Source organism: Leucopleurus acutus, assembly GCF_964270905.1.
Source record: "Leucopleurus acutus genome assembly, chromosome: 16".
Classification (NCBI taxonomy): domain Eukaryota; kingdom Metazoa; phylum Chordata; class Mammalia; order Artiodactyla; family Delphinidae; genus Leucopleurus; species Leucopleurus acutus.
In genome coordinates, this window is record NC_139158.1 from 26,943,495 (window position 1) to 26,969,165 (window position 25,671).

The following is a 25,671-nucleotide window of genomic DNA, read 5'->3' on the forward strand; positions in this document are numbered from 1 at the left end:
ATACATTTGAGTCTTTTTAAACCTGACTGGATTTTGCTGAAATTAAATACTTGAAGTATTCGAAATGAAGTTTCTTGAAGTTTGGAGGAAATGACAAATATCTGAAAATGTATCACTATTCTTTCTAAAAATTCAACGTTTAAATCTTATTTTAGAATTACAAAAACACTTTATTTTAATCATTGTTTCTCAGCCTTATATTCATTACTGTCCCCCCGAGAAGTCTTTTTAGACATTTTTTCCCTAATCGCTCTCCCTATGAAATTTTAATACCGTAGATGTACTGCGCTTTTGTCCACATACTATGTATGTAGGTCTATTCTTTATTAAATAAAAAGTGTAAAATTCCCTCCAAGGAACTTTTGCTCCTTTGCGAATGGTAGGCTCTCCTTGAGAATGCGTGATTTCAATCAATTATTCTATTCATGCTGTCTTTTTGGTTGAGGTTCTACAATACTCTACTTGTTACTATGGTTAACAGTACAGTGCTGAATTCAACTTTTAAAATAACTGAAATAAGTTGGTCTATTTTTTTTCCCAAATCAACCAGAGGGAAGAAAGGGGGATGGATGCCTGATGAATGTGATCACTGTGCAGCTGAGGATCCCGAGGTCCAGAGACCCTCCAGGACCCTTCCTTTCCGTCAGCGTGTGGCCACTCTGGGACTAAGGCCCCATGTCTTCAGGCTCTTGCTTCTTCCAAGATACCAAAGGGCTGTGTTATCAGTAAAATTCCACGGCTGCGGGCACTAGAGAACTGCCGCATTCAGTTTCTTGTATGGAATTTCGGTAAAAAGAAACAATGTGTTAGAAAATAACATCTCCATTTTTAGGACCTGGAAATTAAACAAAACTGGCATTCCCTCTTTGGCTGGTGCAATAAGACACAAAAATGAGGCCTCCTTCTTCCTCCTAGTTCTTGGATCTTTTTGGATGATGCCGTCCTGGGGCAGGAGGCTTGGTTACTTCAGTGGCAGGAATGTTTGAGGAGGAGAGGGGGACTGAAGCCTTCACGGAAACACAAAGAACTTCAGAGTTCGGGTACCTCACACCAGATGTTTTCTTCCCATCTACAAAGTTGGCCCCATACAATTTCTTGCATTACAGAAAAGACTATTTCATGGACAGACACCACCTTTTATGGGATTTGCAGTTAATTTTCCTCATCTGGGAACGGGGTCAGGAATAACATCAACTCCTCTGAGGGTCACTGTGAGGAGGATGCTGAGCACATGCTCAGGCACCCAGAGTGGCACCTACACGGGAGCCACCGTTGCCATTACCCTCACTGGTGCCCAGTGGTGGTGATGGTGGGGGCCGCCTCCCCGGGTCCTGGATGAAGCTGTAGAGCAGCGGTGGTTTGTCTCTGATACTCGTCCAGTTCTCTGGCCTTCCCTGGGTCCCTTCCAATGTCAACAGCTCTCTCAGGCCTGCTTGCTCTTAAAATAATAACATGCTACAAAAATTCTTTCTTCCTTCATCTCTGTGCCCTGGTGTTTTCGATTTAAGTACTTCACAGGAAGGCCTGAATGACTAATAGGTCTAATCTTCCTCAAGATATTTGTATCTTACAAGGAAAAAGTGAATTGATAATTATTAGCGTATGAGGAGATATTTCTTGAAGAGAAGCTTTTTAGTAAGTCTTAATCCTTTTCTACTCCTAGAAAATAGGGGCTCTCCATGGAGGAGTGCTCAGCCTACGTGTGGAAAACAGAAGTAAAGCTTCTATAGATCATGTAATCATAAGCTGAGTGCACGGATCACAGAGTATCATTTTCCCCTGTCATGAGATTTTGGATCTTTTTCTAAAGTTGCTTTTCTCGAGTTGACTGTAAATATTCCTTTTTCTTGAAAAGTGAATGAAATGAAGGACAGAGTCCTTGCATTTTTATCTGTTTCCCAGAAAAGTGTACTGAGGATTTGTTATCTAGAGATTTCCTCTAGTACATAATTAAAATTAGCTGTGCATGTCCTGCTATGAATTCAGTCTCAGAAATCGTCAGAACTTACTCCCTTCTGTCCCTCCTGATTGGGCTCAAACTTTGGAAACGTGTTCCTTCTTCACAGTTATCGCTCACCAAGACCTTTTACTGTCTTTTGAAACATCTGTCACCTGTTCCTGCCTTCCCATTATCAGTGCCCTTTCAACTTCTTGCATGTACTTTATCGCAGAGTTTCTAACTGGTTTTCCTATGTCCAGACTCCCCTCCAATACTGGTGTCAAACTGTTCTTTCATGCATTTTGATTTTACCATGCCACTGTGGCCCTCTGAAACATCCACTGTATCAAGATTAAAGTCGTCCCAACTTCATGTTCCTCTAGACATTGGCTCTACTCAAATCTGTCTTCCACTTTTCTTAAAAACTAACCACATTCTTTATTCAGGCCTTTTTTCCTCACCATGTAATAAATAGGCATTGTTTGCTCTATACTTGCACTCAGATCATTCCTCTCTGCTTGGAAGGCTCCTTCCCAAGGTTCAGGCCCTTTCCCATGTAAATATCCCGCCTTTTTCATAAAGCTTTCCCTGACCACTGCAGCCTCCAGCTTTTATGCTCCTCCGTCCTTTTTTAAACTGTTTATACCAGGTTCACACTTTTTTTTTTTTTTTTTGTGGTACGCGGGCCTCTCACTGTTGTGGCCTCTCCCGTTGCGGAGCACAGGCTCCGGACGCGCAGGCTCAGCAGCCATGGCTCACGGGCCCGGCCACTCCGCAGCATGTGGGATCCTCCTGGACCGGGACACGAACCCGTGTCCACTGCATCGGCAGGCGGACTCTCAACCACTGTGCCACCAGGGAAGCCCACCAGGTTTACACTTTTTATGCTTTTCTCATAGCATCTAATACTATTCAGGTAAAGAACCGGCAGATCTTTCCTGGATGAATAATTGTGAAAAGTCATTTCTAACTGGAAAGGTTCAGAACCTGTTCTGGAGGACAAAAAATGGACTGGAAGGGAGGCTATTCTCGCTGTGCTGACTTCAGACACTGTGTGAGCTTTGATGGTAATAAAATGAAAAGAATCACTGAGCACAAGTAAATCACAACATCCAACCTTTAGCAACTAATGGTCCCTCATCAACAACCACAGTCCACCCCGCTTTAAGGAGCCGGCCTCGACCCCAGCCCGTACTTGAGTGGCGCAGGCAGGATGGTCTGGTAGTTGTAGTGCTGCTGCTGCTGCTGGCTGAGGATCTGCAGCTGCAGGAAGAGCTGCTGCTGCTGGAGCAGCCGGGCGTAGTTGGAGTCCATGGGCGGCTCGCTCTTCTCCCCCTTCTGATCGGGCGGGATGTACTGGTGGTACTTCAGCTTCTTCACCCGGGGCTTCGGGTCCTTGCACTTTTTGCTGCGGTGCTTGTCATTTGGATTCTTGGGATGGCTTTGCTATTTTCGAGAAAAAGACAGTAAGAAAATTCTAAGAGAATGCAATCCATTGTACTGTGTGCCTAACTGATTTGAAAAGAAAACGCAACGCACCTTGGAAATCGGTGTCGCTGCTCTGGAGAGCAATATACTAAATACATTTTAAGAGCTGTGAGAACATCCGAGTACTCCCTGTGAGCAAAAATCTTGCTCCTAAGGACTTACTTCTCCTGATGCACTGGTCCCTTAGACTAAGGGCAAGATGCTCAGCTCAGCATTATCTATTCAAGTTCAACAAACATTTACTTTGGGTCTCCTGTGTAGATATTGCCGAGTACTTACATATACTATCTCCTAGTGAAAAACAGGTCTCACACTAAATATACAATAGGGAAAAGATTAAGTATACTTCACCATAACTATGTCATATTTTATGGTCATTAAAAAAAAAATCTATGGTGACATGTAAAAGCAGAAAAATGCTTCTAATGGGAATAAAGCAGAATATAAAGCCATGAATTTCTATGGCAAATATGCAGAAAAAAGAATACTGAGTAATGTGAATATGAATTTTTAAAAAATTTTCAAAAATATTACATTTTTATTTTGAAAATGGGGTGTGAGACCCTGTCTTATGATTAAGAATCAGATGACTTTTCTGAGTTCTTTTCACCTCCTCCATTTATAAGTTATCAGATCACTTTCTACTTTTTAGTATTCAAATTGTAAGATAACTTCATCTGAAAAAAAAAGTCCACCAACAAAACAAAGCAGCACAAAACCACAAGGTATAGAAAATTATTTCTAAGATGCTTTAGGTAAAATACCCAACTTAGTAAGAAAACTTTGAGAAGTACTAAATTAAATATAGCTATCAGTGTGATCATGTTATATAAGTTCACATTCAAAGAATTAGGACATTGCAAAAAAACCCAGAAAATAGAAATAAAGAAGAAAAGAAAAATCACCATATTCTGTATATCAGAAATCGTCACTATTAATATTTACTTTTTACTGCTTGGCCATCTCTCTTCAGTTGAACTGGCTTCCTTGTTCAGTGACGTTCAATTTCCTGCCCACAGATGTCCTCACAGCTACTCCCTCACCCCCTTTAGATCTCTGCCCAAATGTCATCTGCTTATTTGACCAGAGCACTCTACTTAAAACAGAAACGTCTCCCCTTGCCTCCATCCCCGATCTTCACCACCCGGCACACTCTGTGTTTTATGTCTGTTCACCTCCAGCTCCTGTCCAAGGCGGAGGTACTGTGATGTTTTCTTCACTGCTTTATCTACTCCTCGTACCCAGAACAGCACCTGGCTGGCACCTTCTGGTGCACACAGAAGGTGCTCTATAAATATCTGCTGAATTAATGAGTGATAAATGTGTATGCTAATTAGAAATCACTTGAATTATCAGGCACTTAAAATACATCACAATGTTAGACAATATTCTTGTCACTAAAACAGCCTCCTCCTGCAATCTCACAATATTAATCAATTCACCGTCATCTGCTTATTTTATCAATAATAAATTTTATTTCTAATCTTTTCAGACTGATCATAAAATGAATGGGGTCTGGGTTAAGAAGGGTTGACTATAATTGTTATGTAATAAAACAAGACCCAGACACAGTCAAGAAGGGGACAGAAATATAATAACCAGCATTCCTCAGACTAAACTGGCTGTTAGCTGTTAGCCTGCACATGTCTATTCTCTTAGGACTGAGGATGGGAAATAGCTTTCCTCATAGAAAAACCCCAAAGAATTGTGGTCTGTTTCCTAATGTGTACCTATGCTTTCCTCTACTGGCAGAGTTCCCAGGATAGTCTACTCGACCCCTCGGTCTCACATTCTTAAACAATGCCTTTTGCTCTAGAACTAAAGCCCTCCTTAAAGACAGACACTAGTGAGGAGCAGAAATTCAGAGAGCAGGAGAGGCAGCGAACAAAGTCTCAGTATCTGCAGGGAAAGACGGGTTGGCATTCGAACGCCCTTTGTGCTATTGGTGGGACATGCTGGGGGTTGTGGGAAGAGGAGGTAAGAGCTGATTTTACTGGCACGGTTACACTTGCCACCCTTTGGGATTTCTGGTGAAGACGGTGAAATACACTGGTACGTGCCCTGAAGGCATGGACACCTGGGCACACGGATGAACAAAAGCGCCTTCTCTCCAGGGAGGTCAGGACAAGCATAGGTCCTGGGGACGAGGGGAGTGAGGAACACGCCCCAGGCTAGCTGCCTTCCAGGAGTGCTGCAACGGCTAACTGGGAAGGAAGGATGAAGGCCAGACTGGGATTCGGAGACGGGGTCCTTCTGGCCTTGTCAGTTCCTCACTTCTCTGGGCCTCAGTCTCCTCATCTGAAAGGTGCTGAGAGGCTTAGCTAGCTCTCTGAGGTCCTTTTTCAGTTCTAAAAGTTTGAGATCTGTGTTCTGCTAGTTTTGGCAAAAGTCACATCTGAAATGATTAAACTATTCCTCAGTTTATAACACCCCCCCTTTATTTACCGGTTCTAAATACACGTTAAAAAACTGAAAAAATGTATTATATATTGAAAATTTGAATCTTCCTCGGAACTTCTAACGGAATTATTTTGACCAAGTGAAATGCATGGAACAGTGCCACGAATCTGCAGCTTATCTGAAGAACAAATCAAGCTGTATCAGGCCAAATCTGCTAAATCAAAAAAATGTGTTTGCTTCTCAAAAACCTTTAACCTGTCACATATCTGCAGCACCACTGAGTTTGACCTTGTGTATAAAGCCCCAAATCACGTTACCATTACAGGCATCTGCTTGTGAGATTCATGAATCCCAAGTACTATAGACTGTCTCTCTCTCCCTTGTTTGTTTCATCTTAGTGGCCTGGGTGGAAGCAGAATTGGGAACTGCTGATAAAATGATTCCTAAAGTCTTTCTGCACTGCTGCAGACTGAATTTTGTGCTGTTCTTCTGTGACCATCGAATGAGAGGTCATTTGTTGAAGGTGGTGGTGGTTTCAGTTATGAAGGCCTGGGTGAGCAAGTCCTTCTGTGGTTTTGTTTTCAAGGCTTCAGGCTAAAAGGCAGGCCGGGCAACGTGGACACAGCCTTTGTCCTCTGTGCTCAGGGCTACACACCACAGTCGAAGGTAAAGACGCTCAAAGCAGCGTGCATGCAGGGTACCCACCTTCACCAGTGCTGGCCCAGGCTTTGCTGAGGACACGGTGTTGGTGGGGAGGACAGGCGCTGTGGACCGTGTGGGGGGCTGGTCTGCAGTAGGCGTTTTCAAGAATTCAGGAACTGCTGGGGACACTGAAGTAAACTGGTGGAAAAGGCAGAAAGGGGACAAGTCTGTGAAATCAATGACAGTGAAAAAAGAAAAACCAAAATTATAAGGGGATGACCTCATTTTTTTAAAAGTCCACTAGAAAAGAAACAAAAGAAAAATATAGTGTCATGTCTGAGACCCGGATGGTGGAATAACATGCTTTACGGCCGTCGAGCCAATGATTTAGTCTTTGCCCCGATAGCAATGAAAAGCTAAAGCTAAATAAGGCTAGATTGACAAAACTCAGTGTTTTCTCAGAAATATGGCCAGAACTGTCCTTTTTTGGCAGAAAAAAAGTCCAAGACTCCTGTAAAAATGATCAAAACAGTACATGGTACTTGAAAGGTTTTCTTGCCCTATAGGTCACACTAATCTGGGCTAATTCAGATATGATATTTAGTCTATGAATCCCTTCGACCACACCCCAGATCCACCGCCAGGAAGCCTCTGGTAAGAAAGCTTCCACTTCCTGGAGGCCCACTCCACGCATGTGTCCTTCAATGTGCTTTACAGCTTCTGTTCCCATCTCCAAACCTGACCAGCACTCTTGTCAACCATCCCATCGCCCTCCGCCCCTCCTATTTCTTGCAGCAGGAGAAAACCTGAAGAACATATTGATAGGATTGACCTATGCATTGACAGTCCCCTCACACTTAAAGCAAGAAGTGAATTCGTTGCCTAGGCCAAAATAAGCAATTACTGAATCTCAACGTGGGGTCATATATTAATAAAGGAAGCAGCAACAACCCAACACACTATTCCCACTAGCAATCTTCTTTAAGTAGATTTTAAGTATTCACTCACTGGAAAGAGACAGTACTATTGTAATAAATCAGTTAAACGTTGCACTGATTGCTACTTGGACCCAACAGCCTTATCTTAAAGGAAAATGGCTTTATCATTTCCACTTCCCCGAACAACTGTCCAATTCATTATAATAATCAAAATCGGTTCTCTTGTTGAAGCATTTGGGTTTAAAAAATAGCAAACTGTATTTTCCCTCCTTAAAATAAATGACCTGAAAACTCAGAGGGCTATTAGCAGCAAGAAATATGATGCTTGGCACGTACTAGTTACTTAATAAATATTTGTTTAATGGGTGAATGGAAATTCCTGGTGGCGTTACTCACGCTGGGTCACGCCCTCCGGCCCCGCTGAGCCTGGGAGATGTGTGTGGGTGCAGTTGACTGTCCATGCCCATGTCGCCTCTCTCCCTGAGCTTTGTTTTCATTTTTCCACTGATTTCAATTTTAAGTAACTGTTAGTAAGTGTTGATGGTACAAAAGACTTGACTTTTTAAAGATGGCAATTTCATTTTCAAACAGAAATGAAGGAACTCCTCCACGAGTCTTGACACCTATGTTCCAAGGTGACTTCTGTCCCCAAACAGCCCCGAGACAGCCAGCTCCTCAGTGAACCTCCGAGATGTGCAGTGAACGATGACGGCCAGCTGATCCCTGCTTTAAGGGATATGGTTTTATGTTATTTGTTTTCCTTTCACTTTGTACTTTTTTTGGAAACGAGGATACTTATCTCTGGGTCAGTTTTCACGCAGGGGAAGAACATTCCTTGGCTATTAAATAGTTGGCATGTGAAGTAGAACCAGATATTTGAATTCTGAAATATAGATATGTATATATTTCCTTGCAAATAAATTCTACTAACCTGGCAAGCTATTTTTACCAGCCCAGCCCCTGCTGACTGATAATGATAGTAATGATTTATTGGAGAGCAGTCTTAATAATCTGAAAAATAACCCAGGTACGTGAATGTGGTACCAGTTGTAATATCTATGAAAACGTTTGGCCTGTATTTCTAGACTTTGCCTAACTGACTTCAACCTTGATTACTAATACTCCCATCTTATTAGCTTCTTTGGTATTTTAGTGTGACTCTGCTACCCAGAAAACCACAGACTTCAGCATAGTACAAGAATAGCTCAACTGAGATACACTGATTGTTAACTTTACCTAATCTGAAGATAAATTCTGGTTAAAAAGGGACAAGTATCTAAACGCTTCTTTACATTTTGCTGGTCTTTTTTATGTGCCTTAGAAAGGACCGCCCCCTGCCCCCGCCCCAATCTTAGATCATATCTAAATGTTAGAATTCTAGTGGCTAGAATTACCCCCAAAGTCTAAATAGTAATGTTGTTGAAATGATAGTATTCCAAAAAGGACCACAAGAATATCCAAGGCATAGAGGATACTACACTTATTTTGTTCCACAGTAAGTTGAGCAATATGTTAAAATCTTAAAAGAGTCCTTTAAATATGTTTAAATTGACACCAAGATCTAAATTCACCTTATGGACTATCAAAATTTAATCTCAAAATAATCTTTTCTCCAAAGAAACAAAAAAGCTTAAAACTGTGCTTTGTTTCACTGGATCTGATACACTGTTCTCATCATAACTTCGTCTCATGACAACGGTTCTTTGTCATCATAACACCATGAAAGGAAATGTCAGGAAAACGTTATTTACCAGTGGATATTTATGCTTTAAATAAAACTCAAAAGAAAGCACTTCAAATTTTAAAGACTGATCTTTCTCTTATTAGAAATTACTATGGAAAAGTTCTGCTACAAAAGAAAAAAGAGCAAATGTTTAAGCTGATTAGAGTTTTATAATATTTCAGGTATCTGCACTGGCTCCTTCTGAAAAGATGATACATTTGCCAAAGACCAATCATTCTTCTCTGGTAAGTTCCTTTTTTATTAGAATTCCTTTATGCAGTCTAGAGGGATAGAAACTAGCTATTTAAAAACAAAACTGTTTTGTACTATAGATTTCAAATCTACAATAAATGTGTTTTTAATTTAGGATGTAGCAGAGATCTTAATTAAGATGGCAGAATGCAAATTAGAAATTCAAGATGCAGTTATTCTTTAAATATTTCCATATTCCAATCCTCAAATAAAATGAATGAGTTGAATACAAATCAGAAACATATGCTTTGTATATTTAGTGGATGGATATTTTACGTAAAATTCTAGCTTTGTTAAAACATATCACCTAGCATTACCCCTTGTTTCTGTAATATATAGTTATAAGTTTAAGTGTTTCATTTATAGAACAAGTAGCTGAACATTAAAATCTACTGGCACGGACTTCCCTGTGGTTCAGTGGTTAAGACTCTGCACTTCCCATCAACAGAGGAATGGATAAAAAAGATGTAGTACACATATACAATGCAATAGTACTCAGTCATAAAAAAGGAATGAAATAATGCCATTTGCAGCAACATGGATGGACCTAGAGATTGTCATACTGGGTGAAGTAAGACAGAGAAAGACAAATACCATATGATATCACTTAAATGGGGAATCTAAAAAGAAATGATACAAATGAACGTATTTACAAAAGAGAAATGGACTCACAAACTTAGAGAATGAACTTAAGGTTACTGGGGGGGCAAGGGTGAAGGGAAGGGATAGTTAGGGAGTTTGGGATTGACATGTACACACTACTATATTTAAAAAGGATAACCAACAAGGACCTACTGTATAGCACAGGGAACTCTGCTCAATGTTACGTGGCAGCCTGGATAGGAGGGGAGTCTGGGGGAGAATGGATACATGGATACGTATGGCTGAGTCGCTTTGCTATGCACCTGAAACTATCACAACATTGTTTATCAGCTATACTCCAATATAAATTTAAAAGTTAAAAAAAAAAAAAAAAAAGACTGTGCTTCCAATGCAGGGGGTACAGGTTTGATCCCTGGTCAGGGAAGTTCCACATGCCACGCAGCACCACTGGCACAATAGCTAGTGGACTTTTAGTTGGTACTTGAATACCTGATTAGTACTGAGCCTTCATGTATCCCTCATTTAAAAAAATCGATTATTTAAAAAAATTGTGGTAAAATGTACATAACATAAAATTTACCAAACCATTTTAAAGTGTATAACTGTATGTCATTACGTACATCCACGTTGTTCTGCAACCATTACCACTATCCGTCTCCAGAACTTCTTCATCACCCCAAACTGAAACTCTGTGCTCATTAAACAACAATATTCCATTCTCCCCTCCCCGCAGCCCCTGACAACCACCATCTACTCCCTGTATCTATTAATTTAACTACTCTCGGTATCTAATATAAGTGGAATCATACATTTTTCTTTCTGTGACTGGCTTATTTCACTTAGCATAATGTCCTCAAGGTTCATCCATGTTGTAGCTTGTGTCAGAGTTCCCTTCTTTTTAAGGCTGAATAATACTCTGCTGCATGTGAACCACATTTTGTTTATCCATTCATTTGTCAGTGGACACATGGGTTACTTCTACCTTTTACCTATTAAATAATAGCCAAATAGTAAATAATGCTGCTATGAGCATGGGTGTACAAATTGCTGTTCAAGTCCCTGCTTTCAGTTCTTCTGGCCATAAACCCAGAAGTGGAATTGTTGGATCTTATGGTAATTCTATTTTTAACTTTTTGAGGAACTGCCATACCATTTTCCATAGCCGTTTGCACCATTTATTTCACAATTCCACCAACAGTGCACAGGGGTTCCAATTTTTCCAGATCCTTGCTGAGAACTTAATTTCTGTTCTTTTTGATATTCTAACGGTATGAGGTGATATCTCATTGTGGTTATGATTTGCATTTCTCTAGTGATTAGTGATGTTGAGCATCATTTCATATGCTTGTTGGTCTTTATATATCCTCTTTAAAGAAATGTCTGTTAAAGTCCTTAGCCCATTTTAAAATCAGGTTATTTATAGTTTTTGTTGTTGATTTGTGGGAGTTCTTTATATATTCTGGATATTAGCCCCTTATCAGATACATGATTTGCCAATATTTTCTCCCATTCTGTGGGTTGCTTTTCACTCAGTTGATAGTGTGCTTTGATGCAGTTTTTAATTAATTAATTAATTAATTTTGGCTGTATTGGGTCTTCGTTGCTGGGTGCAGGCTTCCTCTAGCTGCGACAAGTGGGGGCTGCTCTTTGTTGTGGTGCACAGGCTTCTTATTGCAGTGGCTTCTCTTGTTGCGGAGCACGGGCTCTAGGCACGCGGGCTTCAGTAGCTACAGCACACGGGCTCTAGAGCACAGGCTCAATAGTTGTGGCACATGGGCTTAGATGCTCCGCAGCATGTGGGATCTTCCCGGACCAGGGCTCGAACCTGTGTCCCCTGCGTTGGCAGATGGATTCTTAACCACTGTGCCACCAGGGAAGTCCTGCACAGTTTCTGATTTTGATGAAGCCTAATTATCTATTTTTCTTTTGTTTCCTGGTGTCATATCTAAGAGAGCATTGCCAAATCCAATGTCATGAGGATTTCCCCTATGTTTTTTCCCTAAGAGTTTTATAATTCTAACTCTTATGTTTAGGTCTTTGTCCATTTTGAGTTAATCTTCATATATGGTGTTAGGTAAGGATCCAACTTCATTCTTTTGCCTGTGGACATCCAATTTTCTTAACACCATTTGTTGAAAAGACTGTCCTGTTTCTATTGAGTAACCTTGACACTGTGTCTAAAATAATTTGACCATATATGTGAAGATTTATTTCTGGGTTCTTTATTCTATTCCATTGGTCTATATGTCTGTCTTCATGCCAGAACCACACTGTTTTGATTGCTGTAGCTTTGTAGTAAGTTTGAAATCAGGAAGTATGAGACCTCCAACTTTATTCTTTTTCAAGACTGTTTTGACTTATTTGGGGTCTCTTGAGATTCCATATGAATTTTAGAATAAATTTTTCCACTTCTGCAAAAAATTGTCCTTGGGATTTTGATAGGAATTTGTACCGAATCTGTATATTGCTTTTGCGTAGTACTGACATCACCACAATATTGTCTTCTAATCCGTGAGTGTGAGATGTCTTTCCATTTATGTGTCTGGCTGATTTTTTGTAGTGATTCCTTTCTCATTTCCTTTGTGTACATTCTATAGATATTTTCTTTGTTGTTACCATGGAGATTACACATAACATCCTAAAGCTATGACATCTAACTTATATTGACACCAGCTTCAGTTATTTACAAGAACTACTTTACAGTTATGTCTCCCCACTTTATATTATGTCACTGATTACATCATTATATATCATGTAACCATTAACATAGATTTATAATTTTTGTGCATTTGTTACTTAAATCCTGTAGAAAATAAAAAGTGGAGTTATACACCAAAATTACAATAATACCATTCCTTATATTTGTCGATGTATTTACCTTTACCAGAGGACTTTATATTTCTGAATGGCTTTGAGTTATTGTCTAGCATCCTTTCATTTCAACTTAAGGGCTCTCTAGCATTTCTTACAGGGCAGGTCTAATGATAATGAACTCCTTTGATTTTTGTCTGGCTTTGTTGTTTTAATTTCTCCCTCATTTTTGAAGGACAGTTCTGCTGGATATAGAATTCTTGGTTGACAGTTTTTTCTTTCAGCACTTAGATATATCATCACAATATGTCTTCTGGCCTTCAGTGTTTCTGCTGAGAAATCCACTGATATTCTTACTGGGAGATTTCCTCTTATATGCGATAAGTGACTTTCCTTGCTGCTTTCAAGATTCTCTCTGTCTTTGACTTTTGACATTTGATTTTTATGTGTCTCAGTGTGGATCTCTTTGAGTTTATTCTCTTTGGCATTCATTGAGCTTCTTGGATTTGTATATCCATGTCTTGCCCCAAATTTGCAAAACTTTGGGTCATTATTTCTTCAATTCATTTCTCTGCCCCTTTCTCTCTCTTCTCCTCTCGGACTCCCATAATGCCCATACTGATCTGCTTGATGGCATCCCATAAGTCTCTTAGGCTCTGTTCACTTTTCTTCATTCTTTTTGTCCTCAGACTCAATAATTTCAAATGATCTGTCTTCAAGTTTGCTGATATTTTTTGCTGTCTGAGTCTGCTGTTGAAACCCTCTAATGGATTTCTCAATTCAGTTAGTGTATTTTTCAGCTCCATAATAAAAAAAAAACAATAATTTCTGTTGATATTCTCATTTTGTTCATATATTGTTTCCCTGATTTCCTTTAGTTCATTGCTTGTGTTTTCCTTTAGCTTTTTGAGCATATTTAAGACAGTTAAAGTCTTTGTTTAGGAAGTCTGATGTGTGTGTTTCTTCAGGGATAGTTTCTGGAGATTATTTTGTTGCTTCGAATGGGCCGTATTTTCCTGTTTTTTGTATGCCTTTTTGTTTTTTGGTGGTGGTGGGGTGTTGTATCTTTGGTTTAAAATTGGGCATGTGAAGAAACATCCACCTCTCACAATCTTTGCAGACTGTTGTTGAAGACCTTCACTAATTTTATGGGCCTCTGGGCCTTGGGATTAACTCCGGGTGGAGGCTTAAGGTTTTGTCAAGTCTTTTCTGAGCATGTGTCCTGTCTGGGCCTAAGTGCATGGTTTTTTTGCTTGGTTCTGTTTATTAAATTTAAAAATTTCCCCTCATGCATGCCTGCTTTTAAATGTCTTAATTTCCCAGAGTCTCACCCTAGCTTCTTCTCAGGGCCTTAAAGAGTTCTGTTGCATTCTTTGGCCTGCAATCTACTGCCCTCAGGTGTCTGGGTCTGCAGTTCCTCTACAATTTTCACATGATGTGGCTCCTGCCACTACCTTCTACAGCTTCTGCTAGCCTGAGATCCAAACTATGCAATTTCCCCCATCTGAGTTCTGAGTCAAACAAGTCAGACACTAGTCCCTTGGCCAGCCCACAACAGGCCAGAATATTGCAAACAAATTCTGCTCTCCTCCTTCCATCCTGAGGGAGGGAACTGGGTATTGGGCCACTTCCTCTGACTATGCCATGCTGGGAAGGGTGTGGGCAAGGGTGAGTGGAAACACCATGACATTTTCTACATTTTTGAATGTGGCTTTTTCTTGATTGGGTGTTTGGTTGGTGTAGATATCTGACTGGTTTTCAGAGCTCTTATAAATTTATTTTAGTCAGTCTGTAGTTTATTTAATGCTTCTGTGAGAGAATGAGGGCCTGGACCTTCCTATTCTGCTGTATTGTTGATGTGCAGTATCTTATATAGTGAGACACTGTTAAATATGCAAATACATGCACAGAAATCTCAATGTGAGCCTATTTATTTAGTACTTCTAATTTTTAATAGTTCAATTATAACCAATACTACAACTATTAAAATAATTCCACACAGCAGAAGGGCGATTAGTCAGAGTATCACCAACTACTCTAATCATTAATGAATCTGTTACTTTTGGTGGTAACTTCATAACATAAAAATTTCATTAATACTTTAGGATCAACTTTGGAAAACCTAGAGCCAAAGTCCACCTTATTTAATTAAATACAGTCCTCTTTATAAAGTTGTCACATATTATTTATTATATTCTCCAGAATCATGTAGAATGTCTATTACAACCTTTGTGTGACCATGCTGTGATTCACAGTTAGTTAAAGTGACCATTAGGGGCCAGAATGTGGAAGCATAATAAATATTAAAATTACTGTTATTCATTTTTGGTAAGTGAATGATGTTACTTGAGTAGACTATATAGTAGAGAAAAAAATGTTATGCACGTTATTTCTTGGGTAATACAAATACCAGTTGTCACTATGAGTCATAACAGGATGAAACAGGATGATGTTCTGGAAAATAGTCTTAAGAAGAATCTCACACTGTTGGCCTAATAAGAACAAAGTCATTAGTTCAAATCCCCTGCAAGCCAGACAGATGCTTTTTCATGATATCTGCCCCCAGATAATATATATAAAGTAAGTCGTTCAGTGCCTGAACAACACTGAAGTAAGGGTAATGGCCAGCAGATGTTGGCCATTATTTATCATCATCTCAGTTATATTCAATAAAGATTTATTTATTAATAAATAAATAGGAAAGGGCTATTCTGCATAATGCACCATTTTAGGCACTTTTCTGCTGGTCACAGGAGAACTGAGTTAAGAATTGGGATGGAACACAGTTTCACAGTTAATGTTGAAAACCAGCTGAAAAATCTATTAATAGTGGCAGACTCCTCTTGATATATAAGTTATAAAAAGCATAACTGAAGGGGTAATCATAGGAATTACAGTCAATATCTTTGATATCCTATTCAGGCCTTTACTGATAAGTGTTTGTAATAAAAGTCTAATTTTGATTATTTAGTATATATGTACACGGCTTACATATTAGACCTTGCTTATTCTCTTCGTTAGCTTAAACCTAAAATTTCTCTATTGTTTGGCAAAAGGTCATCTACCTGAAAGTTACTTGAAACAATGGTAAAAAATAGTTTGCCAAATTCTCCTAAGCTTGTCTTCCTGAAAATACGCAGAGTAAATGTCCAAGAAGTTGCTTTCAGTACTACTTTGAATTTGAACACAGATCCTGTCAGATCATACTTACAGTTAAACATTTGGGTGTTTATAATAAATGATTAATTGAATGACTTAAGAAATCATTGAGAGAAAAAAAGTCCTCAGATTAAAAGGACCAGTGTCACAGCTTGTGGTACCCATGTGTGGCTTGCTGGTTTTAATTTTCTACAGCTTTCCATTGTTCAAGAGTTGCTTCAGCATAAAAATAAATTGAGCTCCAATATGTGATGTGTGTTTCATTAATATTTTGGCAAATTCCTTTCCAGCTGTACTTTGATCAGAATTGAAAAGACGAGAGGAAAGTCCAAGGAAAAGCAGTTTTAGTCTCTTACAGACCACAAATAATAGATATTTCAAAGAATTTACATTTTGAAGGAAGGTCGTGGTTGTGTATTACACTGTTCACATTGTGAGGTCATTAGCTTTTTAGCACTGGGATTGTAAAACAAGTGCCTGAAAAATCTGTTTCTTGCCCAGATACTATGTGTTAAAATTTTTTTTTTTGGTAGGGAATGTTTCCTTTATTTGAACACTTTCCTGTAGGACTTAAACTTCTGGTATCTATCCGTGTGTTTTGAAAAAGAATTAAGGAGACTATATGTCATAAGACATTTTGGAATACAGCAAGGCATATGGAAATCTTGAGCCTAATTTTCTCCCAACTAATTATCTTTAAGTATAACTTTTAAAGAACCTAGAAGAAATTCCCTGAATTGGTCTTGAACATTACAGTAAGCCAAGTAGGAAAATAATTGAACAGGAAAATTAGAAAAATGTGTTTAAGCCATAGGATTAAATGCACAGCATAAAATGATGATGAATAACCATATGAAAAAACTTGGTTCAGGTAAACAAGCAGCAAAGTGAAATTTATGTCAGAGCCACTCAAAAGTGTGGTCTGTGGACCTTTGTTACCTGCCAGTGACAAGGACAGGAAGTCTTAGGAAATTTGATGTCATCCCACTACTTTTATTTTAAAGAGGATTAGTCCACAATGCATTGGAAATTAAACTATATAAAAAAACAAACATATTGGGACTTCCCTGGTAGCACAGTGGTTATGAATCTGCCTGCCAGTGCAGGGGACATGAGTTCGATCCCTGGTCCGGGAATATCCCAGAGGCCGCAGAGCAACTCAGCCCGTGCGCCACAACTACTGAGCCTGTGCTCTACAGCCCGCGAGCCACCAACTACTGAGCCTGTGCCCCACAACTACTGAAGCCCTTGTGCCTAGAGCCCATGCTCCGCAACAAGAGAAGCCACCGCAATGAAGAGTAGACCCTGCTCAACGCAACTAGAGAAAGACTGCATGCAGCCACAAAGACCCAACGCAGCCAAATATAAATAAAATAAATTAAAAAAAAAAAGAAAATGATTTAAGAATATGATTAACATACAGCCAAGTTCACGATATGTTGAGAATACAGTTTAGTAGTGTTTACAGCAGAATTTCAAATTGTAAAAATAAAAAATAAAAGGAATATACGTATACTTAGGAAAGTTTGTAAGAGGAGTTACAGGTGATTTAAACAAAACAAAACAAAACAAACATATTATTCCTTCACTACAGGCAGTTTGAGGAACACTGGTCTACAGTAACTAAATTCACCATCAAACTCGTATACTGAGTTTCCATTTTAAAGATTAAAAACTAAGAATATCAAAGAACACCCAAAACACAAGATGTTTATGTTGCTCTTTTAAAATGAGGGGCTGTCCCTTCCCTCTGTAAACTTGATGTCCAATGAGAAGGAATCTTTTCAGGTACTTTCCCTTAAACTAGAAAATGTGAAAGTAATTATATTTAGGGAGATAAATATATTTTACATATATATCAAATGAGGTGCCTGGACAAACACTAGATAACAGTGAATATAATTAAAGTATAAAATTTGCCAAAACAGGGCTTCCCGGGTGGCGCAGTGGTTGAGAGTCTGCCTGCCGATGCAGGGGACGCGGGTTTGTGCCCCGGTCCAGGAAGATCCCACATGCCGCAGAGCGGCTGGGCCCATGAGCCGTGGCCGCTGAGCCTGCGCGTCCGGAGCCTGTGCTCCGCAACGGGAGACCACAACAGTGAGAGGCCTGTGTACACCCCCCCCCCACACACACACACAATTTGCCAAAACAAAACCTAATTATCACTTCTAGACACAAAAATCCCAAAGACTTTATAGGCATCATAAAGTTGGCCTCTGCAGTTGATTAAGAAAACAGAAACAGGGCTTCCCTGGTGGCGCAGTGGTTGAGAGTCCGCCTGCCGATGCAGAGGACACAGGTTCGTGCCCTGGTCCGGGAAGATCCCACATGCCGCGGAGCGGCTAGGCCCGTGAGCCATGACCACTGAGGCTGCTCATCCGGAGCCTGTGCTCCGCAACGGAAGAGGCCACAGCAGTGAGAGGCCCGCATACCGCAAAAAAGAAAAGAAAACAGAAACAAAACAAATAACATACTTGCGATCTGACATCAATATAGCACAGTTAACATGGAGATGCTTTTTTAATTGCACAAATATAAGTATAATATTAAGAATCTTTGTCAGAGTCCTTACTTATAAATACTAAAACACAATCAAAAGGAATTTTATAAAGGACACAATTTAAGAAGGTTTCAAGATATACGGTGCAGGAAATGTGTAATGGGTAAAGGTGCAGTAATCCAGCCCTGATTCTAGGTTCTTTTACTTGAACGTGTAAGTAGGGAGCGCACCATTCTCTAAAGTGGGTCTTTTCCCAAAGGCACTATTGACAGATAAAAAGCAGACTATTAATGGTCTCTGTGTAACAGGCAGAACTGGCATTGCAGCAACACTAAAGAGTGTTATAAAAACTAATGTTTAAGTTCATGAATGACCTGAGGCTTAGTGTGTGCTGCACTGGCAATAAATAGGCTGTATTTATTCTTCAAGAAACACTGCTATTCCTTTTTTCCTTCAAGGAATTCTGGAATGTCACCCACTGGGTGGGACAGCCTCCGGTTAAAGTTTCTCACTTATAAACTTAGCTGGAGACCAAGTTTCAAGACCAAAGCTAAGAACGTAATAGTACAAGCAATGCAGGGAAAAGGAGAATGATAGTCTCTTACACAGGTGGAACTGTCATGAAGTCATTACCAGGTAGATGGCTGAGGTGACAAAAATTCTCTATTACTAAAAAGCTAAGGCCATGCTAAGATGTCCTGACCTACTCAGACAGAAACAGAACAAACAACCCAACTGGATAAGTAGAACTGTTTTCTAATGGTATGTACTTACATATTTGACATTCTTTTTAGCACCCCCCCCCCTTTTTTTTTTTTTGCGGTATGCGGGCCTCTCACTGCTGTGGCCTCTCCCGTTGCGGAGCACAGGCTCCGGACGCGCAGGCTCAGCGACCATGGCCCACGGGCCTAGCCGCTCCACGGCATGTGGGATCTCCCCGGACCAGGGCACGAACCCGTGTCCCCTGCATCGGCAGGCGGACTCTCAACCACTGCGCCACCAGGGAAGCCCTAGCCCTATTTTTAAAGCTCAAAACCAGGGTGCAGCAAATATGGTGAGAACAGTAGGGGCTGGTCTCCCTTCTCTCTGTTCCTGCCTGCTTAGACCTCAAACCATGGGCTGGTCGCTGACCCTCATCCTTCCTCCAGGCCAGGTTCCAGCGAAGCTGAGGGGCCAGTCACACTTGCCCTGTAAACTCTGACAGCAGAATATGAAGTGTAGCTACCCACACTACCTCTTGTGACTCCAAGAGAGAGAGGCTCTACTCGCAAATGAGAGAACAAAAACACTGCTTCTACAAGCTGGCGTCAGCACTCATGGTGCTGAATGCAATTCAACATTTATTGAGCACTCTTTCTGTACCAGGCCCTGTGCTAGGTTAAAGATAACTCCCCCTCCCCCGCCCCCCTATTTCAGATCATGGTGATAAGTGCAATGAAGAAGATAATGCTGAAAGACACAGTCCCCAACAATTAGATATTCATGAATGAGAAGAAATGCCATAAGAAAATGTGCAAACATTTTTAATCCCCAAACTTCCATATTTCTCTGAACCCAGGCCTCCCCCCGTGAAAGGGTTAATAAGGCAGATAATTGCTAAATTCCTTTCCAATTCAAAAATTCTATGATGCTGGGCTTTAACAAGAACATTTTCTACTGAACTTGACCAATCCCGTTAAGTAGTTCAGTAGTTTTGGCTTTAATATAACTAAATACTATTAAAATTTCAGTAAGGTAGAAACACCATAAAGAGAGAGAAAAAACAACAGATTATGTGCAGCACAGAGTTCTTATAAAACCAAAAGAAACACTAACACTCACTGAAAAATAAGAAATGTAAATTTCCAATGCAATTATCAAAAAATATTACATCTTTTGCATGCACTAGATTCTAAGTTTCTGACACATAATAGGTGCTTGATAAATATTTGTTGAACAAATGAATTCAATCTAACCAAAGTCAAGGGGCCAATTAAAACATTCAAATCTCCAGTGTGCAAGGTTTAAAGTAATGATATTACCTACTTGTGATAAAGACATAGTGATAGTGGAATAAAGACTGTATTACTTTCCTGGAAGGCAGTTGAGTGCCTACCTTCTGCTTAACAAAAGATTGAAATCCATTTCATTATCTAGTAATTATTCAAAGAAATACTAGACAAATGCCCAACAATGTATGTATTAAAAAACCAGCATGTAGCAAGAATGTGAGAATACAACAGGGGCACTTGTGTGTTTAAGAATGAAGAACAGGAAACAACTCTAGGTAACCAATAACAGGTAACTGGTTAAAAGAGATACAGTGTATCGGTTCAATTAAATACTGAGGTATAAAAGCAAGGAACACATACAGTTACCATATGACACAGCAATTCCACTCCAAGGTATATACCCAAGAGAAGTGAAAACATATGTCCACATAAAAACATGTACACAAGTGTTCATAGCACCATTATTCATAATAGCAAATGTTCACTAGCTGATGAATAAACAAAATATGGTATATCAACACAATGGAATATTACTCAGCCATAAAAAGGGATGTACTGACACATGCTACAACATGGATGAACCTTAAAAGAATTACACTAAGTGAAAGAAGCCAGTCACGAAAGGCCAGATATTGTATGATTCCATTTATATAAAATATCCAGAATAGGTAAATCCAGAGACAGAAAGTGGACTCCTGGTTGCTTAGGGCTGAGTGGAGGAGCTAACAAGGAGTGACTGCTGAGGGGTATGGCCTTCTTTTGGGGAAGATGAAAGTGTTCTGGAATCAGATAACGGTGAGAGTTGCACAAGTCTGTGAATATACTAGTAAGCAATGAATTATACACTTTAAAAGGGTGAATTTTCCCAGTGCCATTTTTTTTTTTTACAGAAATAGAAAAATCCATCTTAACATTAATACGGAATCTCAAGGGACCCCAAGTAGCCAAAACAGTCTTGAAAAAGAAGAACAAAAGTTGGAGATCTCACACTTCCTGATTTCAAAATTTACTATGAAGCTACAGTAATCAAAACAGTGTGGTACTGACATAAAGACAGAGATATACGCCAATGCAATAGAATAGAAAGCCCATAAATAAATTCCTTTGTACATGATCAGATGATCTTTGACAAGAGTGCCAAGACCATTCAGTGGGGGAAAGGACAGTCTTTTCAACAAATGGTGTTGGGAAAACTGGATATACACATGCAAAAGAATGAAGTTGGATCTTTAGCTTATACCATATTACAAAAATTAAAACCAATTAAAGACCTAAATATAAAACCCCAATCCATGAAAATCCTAGAAGAAAACAGGATCCAATCAATCCAAAACAAGCCAATTCATGACATCAGATTTGGCAATGATTTCTTAGTGTGACACCAAAAGCACAGGCAACAAAACCAAAAATACACAAGTGGGAGTAGATCAAACTTAAAAACTTCTGTTCATTAAAGGTTGCTATCAACAGAGTGAAAAGGTGACACATGGAATGGGAGAAAGTATTTGAAAATTATATATCTGATAAGGGGTTAGTTAATATCTAGAACATATAAAGAACTCCTACAACTCAACAGAAAAACAAATGACCTGATTTTAAAGAGGGCAAAAGATCTGAATAGACATTTCTCCAAAGATGATATACAAATGGCCAACAAGCACATGAAAAGATGCTCAACATCACTAATGATTACAGAAATGCAAATCAAAACCACAGGTAAACATACTCAATGTCTTGTAATACTACAATGGAAAAGAATCTGAAAAAAAATATTTAAGTATATATACACACATATATATTTATATGTATAACTGAATCATTTTGCTGTGCACTTGAAACTAACATAACATTGTAAATTAACTATACTTCAATTAAAAAAAAACATAGTGAGATCACTTTGCACCACTAGAATAGCTACTATCAAAAGAAAAGAAATTAACAAGTTTTGGTGAAGATGTGGAGAAATAGGAACACTTGTGCGCTGTTGCTGGGAATGTGAAATGCTGCAGTCAGTACGGAGGTTCCTTAAAAATTAAAAATAGAACTACCATATGATCCAACATCCTATTTCTGGATATATGCCCCAAAGCACTAAAAGCAGGGTCTTGAAGAGATATTTCCACATTCACGTACTCATCATTATTCACAATAGCCAAGAGATGGAAGCAACCCAATGTCCACTGATGAATGGATAAATAAAATGTGGAATATCCATAAAATGGAATATTATTCAGTCTTAAAACTGAAAGAAACCCTGTCACATGCTACAACATGAATGAACCTTGAGGACACTGTTAAATGATATAAGCCAGTCACAAAGACAAGTACTGTATGATTCCATTTATATGAGATATTCAAAGTAGTCAAATTCATCGAGACAGAAATAGAATGGTGGTTAGCAGGCCTGGGGGAATGGGGAGTTGTTGTTTAATGGGTTTAAGTTTCAGTTTTGTAAGACAAAAAAGTTCCGGAGATCTGTTGCACAACAATGTGAATATGTGTACCACTACAGAACTGTACACATAAAGTAGTTAAGATGGTTAGAAAAAGGATGGATTTTATGATATGTGAGTTACAGCTCAAAAAAAAGTTGTATGAAAAAATTTTAAAGTGAGTTATAAATATGAAAAAATTTTAAAGTGAGTTATAAAACTGTAAAATAAAAATATGTATATAGAACAGAAATAATGTAAGAATCTACTGAAAATGTCAGTGGTTGGATTACACATGACAAACCTATATTCTTCTTCACTCTCAGACTTCTCCTCTGGTGAAAACATATTACGTTGATATGTAAAAAACAAGGCACTTTCTCTGTTGAGGGGTAGAAACAAGAAAGGTGATACCTGGGCTGGAGTGTTTGCAGTCACAGGAGATGGCGATTCACTAACTTTTGGCTCACTTGGGGACGCGGCCGACCCCTGCGACTCCTGGCTGGCTGGCTGGTCTGGAGACAAAGCATCACTGCTGTCTTCGTCAAATGAGAAATCGCCCTGAGTTTGGGGATAGTCCTCCTTCCCAACACCTAAAGAAAGAAATGATTTTTAATTTATCTTGGCCTTGGAATACCAAGGTTAAAATGAAAAAGGAGAAATATTATTCATTATAAGGACTTAAGAAGCTGGTTAAAAACAAAATTGAACATAATGTACTTCCCCATGGAAGAACACACCACTATCTAAGATGAATACTTGGGGAAAAATACCCAACCTGAATCAGATCAAGTCTTTGGATCCAAATACTAGTTATAGGAAGTACAGGAGACAAGAAAGTTTTTAATGACACCTAGGGATGCAAATGCGTTCAGAAAAATCTAGTAATGTGGAAATGCTAGAGGATAAAAGCCTGTTCATCAACAAATAAAAAGTAAGGAAAGAAAGGAGGAGGAAGACCCACCCAGGAGATTGACTTAAGAGATACATCAGCTAAAGGCAATGTGTGGACCTTGTTTGGATCCAACCTGGATCCAACATTTGGAATCCAACTGTTAAAAAACATTATAAGGCAAAATGGGGCTCTGACTGGGTATCTGTTGATAAGTCCCACTTCACAGAGCAGCCCTGCTGTACTGACATCTTACCTTTTGGGGCCCATTTCTTCGGAATTGAATGGAATCATAGTGAATTGTACTACTTAGAATTACTGACTACAGACTACCTAAGATTTAAATTCATACTAATGCAAAATATGAAGTCCCCATGATTAATGGAAACTATAATAGTTTTTTAAGTAGGATATTAACTTTTCAAAATTGCTTGCTGAAAAAGTGGCATTATTCTGGAAAACAATTTTTTTCTGCTGAAGTTTATGCCAGAAAAAAATGGTAAACATTAGTAACTAAGTATGGTAAGACTGGGATAAAACGGGCAGATTCTACCATTCTTAATGAATACATCTATACGCATCTGCTATTCACCTTGCTGAACTAAGACTGAACAAACTATTTTTACCTTTCCTAGAAGTAAACTGAACTAAAATAATGAAAAATCTGTAAAAATCTTAAAACAACAGAAACTAAACATAATACAATAAGTTTAACTTAGAAAACATGGTAACAAAATCAGAACTTAAAGACTTAAACATTGTAAAGCAACTATACCCTAACTAAAAAAAAAAAAAGACAGACTTAAACCTCAGATGTAACAAGAGGAATCTCTGTGGTAAGAGATGCTTGTCTTGTAATACATAATATAATAACACTAACAGTAATAATGGGAATCAGTGCAAATGTTAATCAATTTCTAATTTACCCAGAAAACAATAGTCATGATTAGTGCTGGCTTTTTAAATTAAAATTTTCTTATTTAAAACTGATTTTTCTTATTTAAAACTTCCAAGTTTCTTTTTCTCCCAGAAAACAGTAAAATTTTAGAGTCTTGCCTATAATTGCTTCCTTAACACTGGAGTCTACAGGAAGGATGTTTTTCTCTACCAGCTCCATAGGACCAGGTCTTTGAGCAATCTTTTCATTCAGATCATCAGCTAGTCGAGCTCTTTTCAACTTCATCTGAGTAGCCTGCAGGGATGGCTCTGCAAATGTTTCTAAAACAGGAAACACAGTTTTAACCATTACTTGAATTACTATTTCTATTCCATAATGTTATTTCAGGCCAACTAATTTAAACTGGTATAAACAGACTTACGTGTTCCTAACATATTTATGGAGAGACAATGACTGTTTAAGAATGCTCCTGTATACAATTTACATTTTTAGTCCTAGATAGCTTTATACCGTCTATACAGTATGGATATCCTCAGACTCAAATTAATGTGAACTCAAGCCAAAAATGGGGTCCTGCTATTGCTCATTTATGGTAGGAGAGTCGAATTCATATTTATTAGGCATTGGGGATACAGAGGATGAACAAGAGAGATGTGGTTCATGGCTCAAGAAGTTCGCAGTTTTAGATTTGGCTTCATTGGAAAGTCAATTCGTAGAAGGGGAGAAACTGTTATCTCAGGATATAAGCTTCTCTGCAGGAGTCAGTGGGAAGAGCTACAAATCACATCCTTCGATCAATCCACGTGCGTCTCAGAGTGCTTCATCATAATTAAGAATTTGGGTTTATTCTGAATACATAACCTTGGGACATTCAATTACATAGTAATTAATAGTCATATAGAAGCATCAACTCATCTACCCACATATGCATAAAGTTGTATAACAGGTGTGATACTATATCATAACTCATTCATTTGCATAATTCTGTCAATTACTTGTGTTT

At 38.9% G+C, this 25,671-nt stretch overlaps 1 protein-coding gene across 4 annotated transcripts in view; it reads right to left on the minus strand.

Annotated features, from left to right (window-relative positions):
• MRTFB (myocardin related transcription factor B) overlaps positions 1-25,671 on the minus strand; it is a 201,696-nt gene that overhangs the window by 22,493 nt on the left and 153,532 nt on the right. For all 4 annotated transcript variants that reach the window (XM_082857707.1, XM_082857708.1, XM_082857706.1 and 1 more), the window contains 4 exons: positions 24,827-24,988; positions 23,293-23,471; positions 6,533-6,667; positions 3,135-3,385 (listed from right to left, as the gene is read on the minus strand). In XM_082857707.1, coding sequence (XP_082713833.1) covers positions 3,135-3,385; positions 6,533-6,667; positions 23,293-23,471; positions 24,827-24,988 — 727 coding nt within the window. The remainder of the gene's footprint in view (positions 1-3,134; positions 3,386-6,532; positions 6,668-23,292; positions 23,472-24,826; positions 24,989-25,671) is intronic.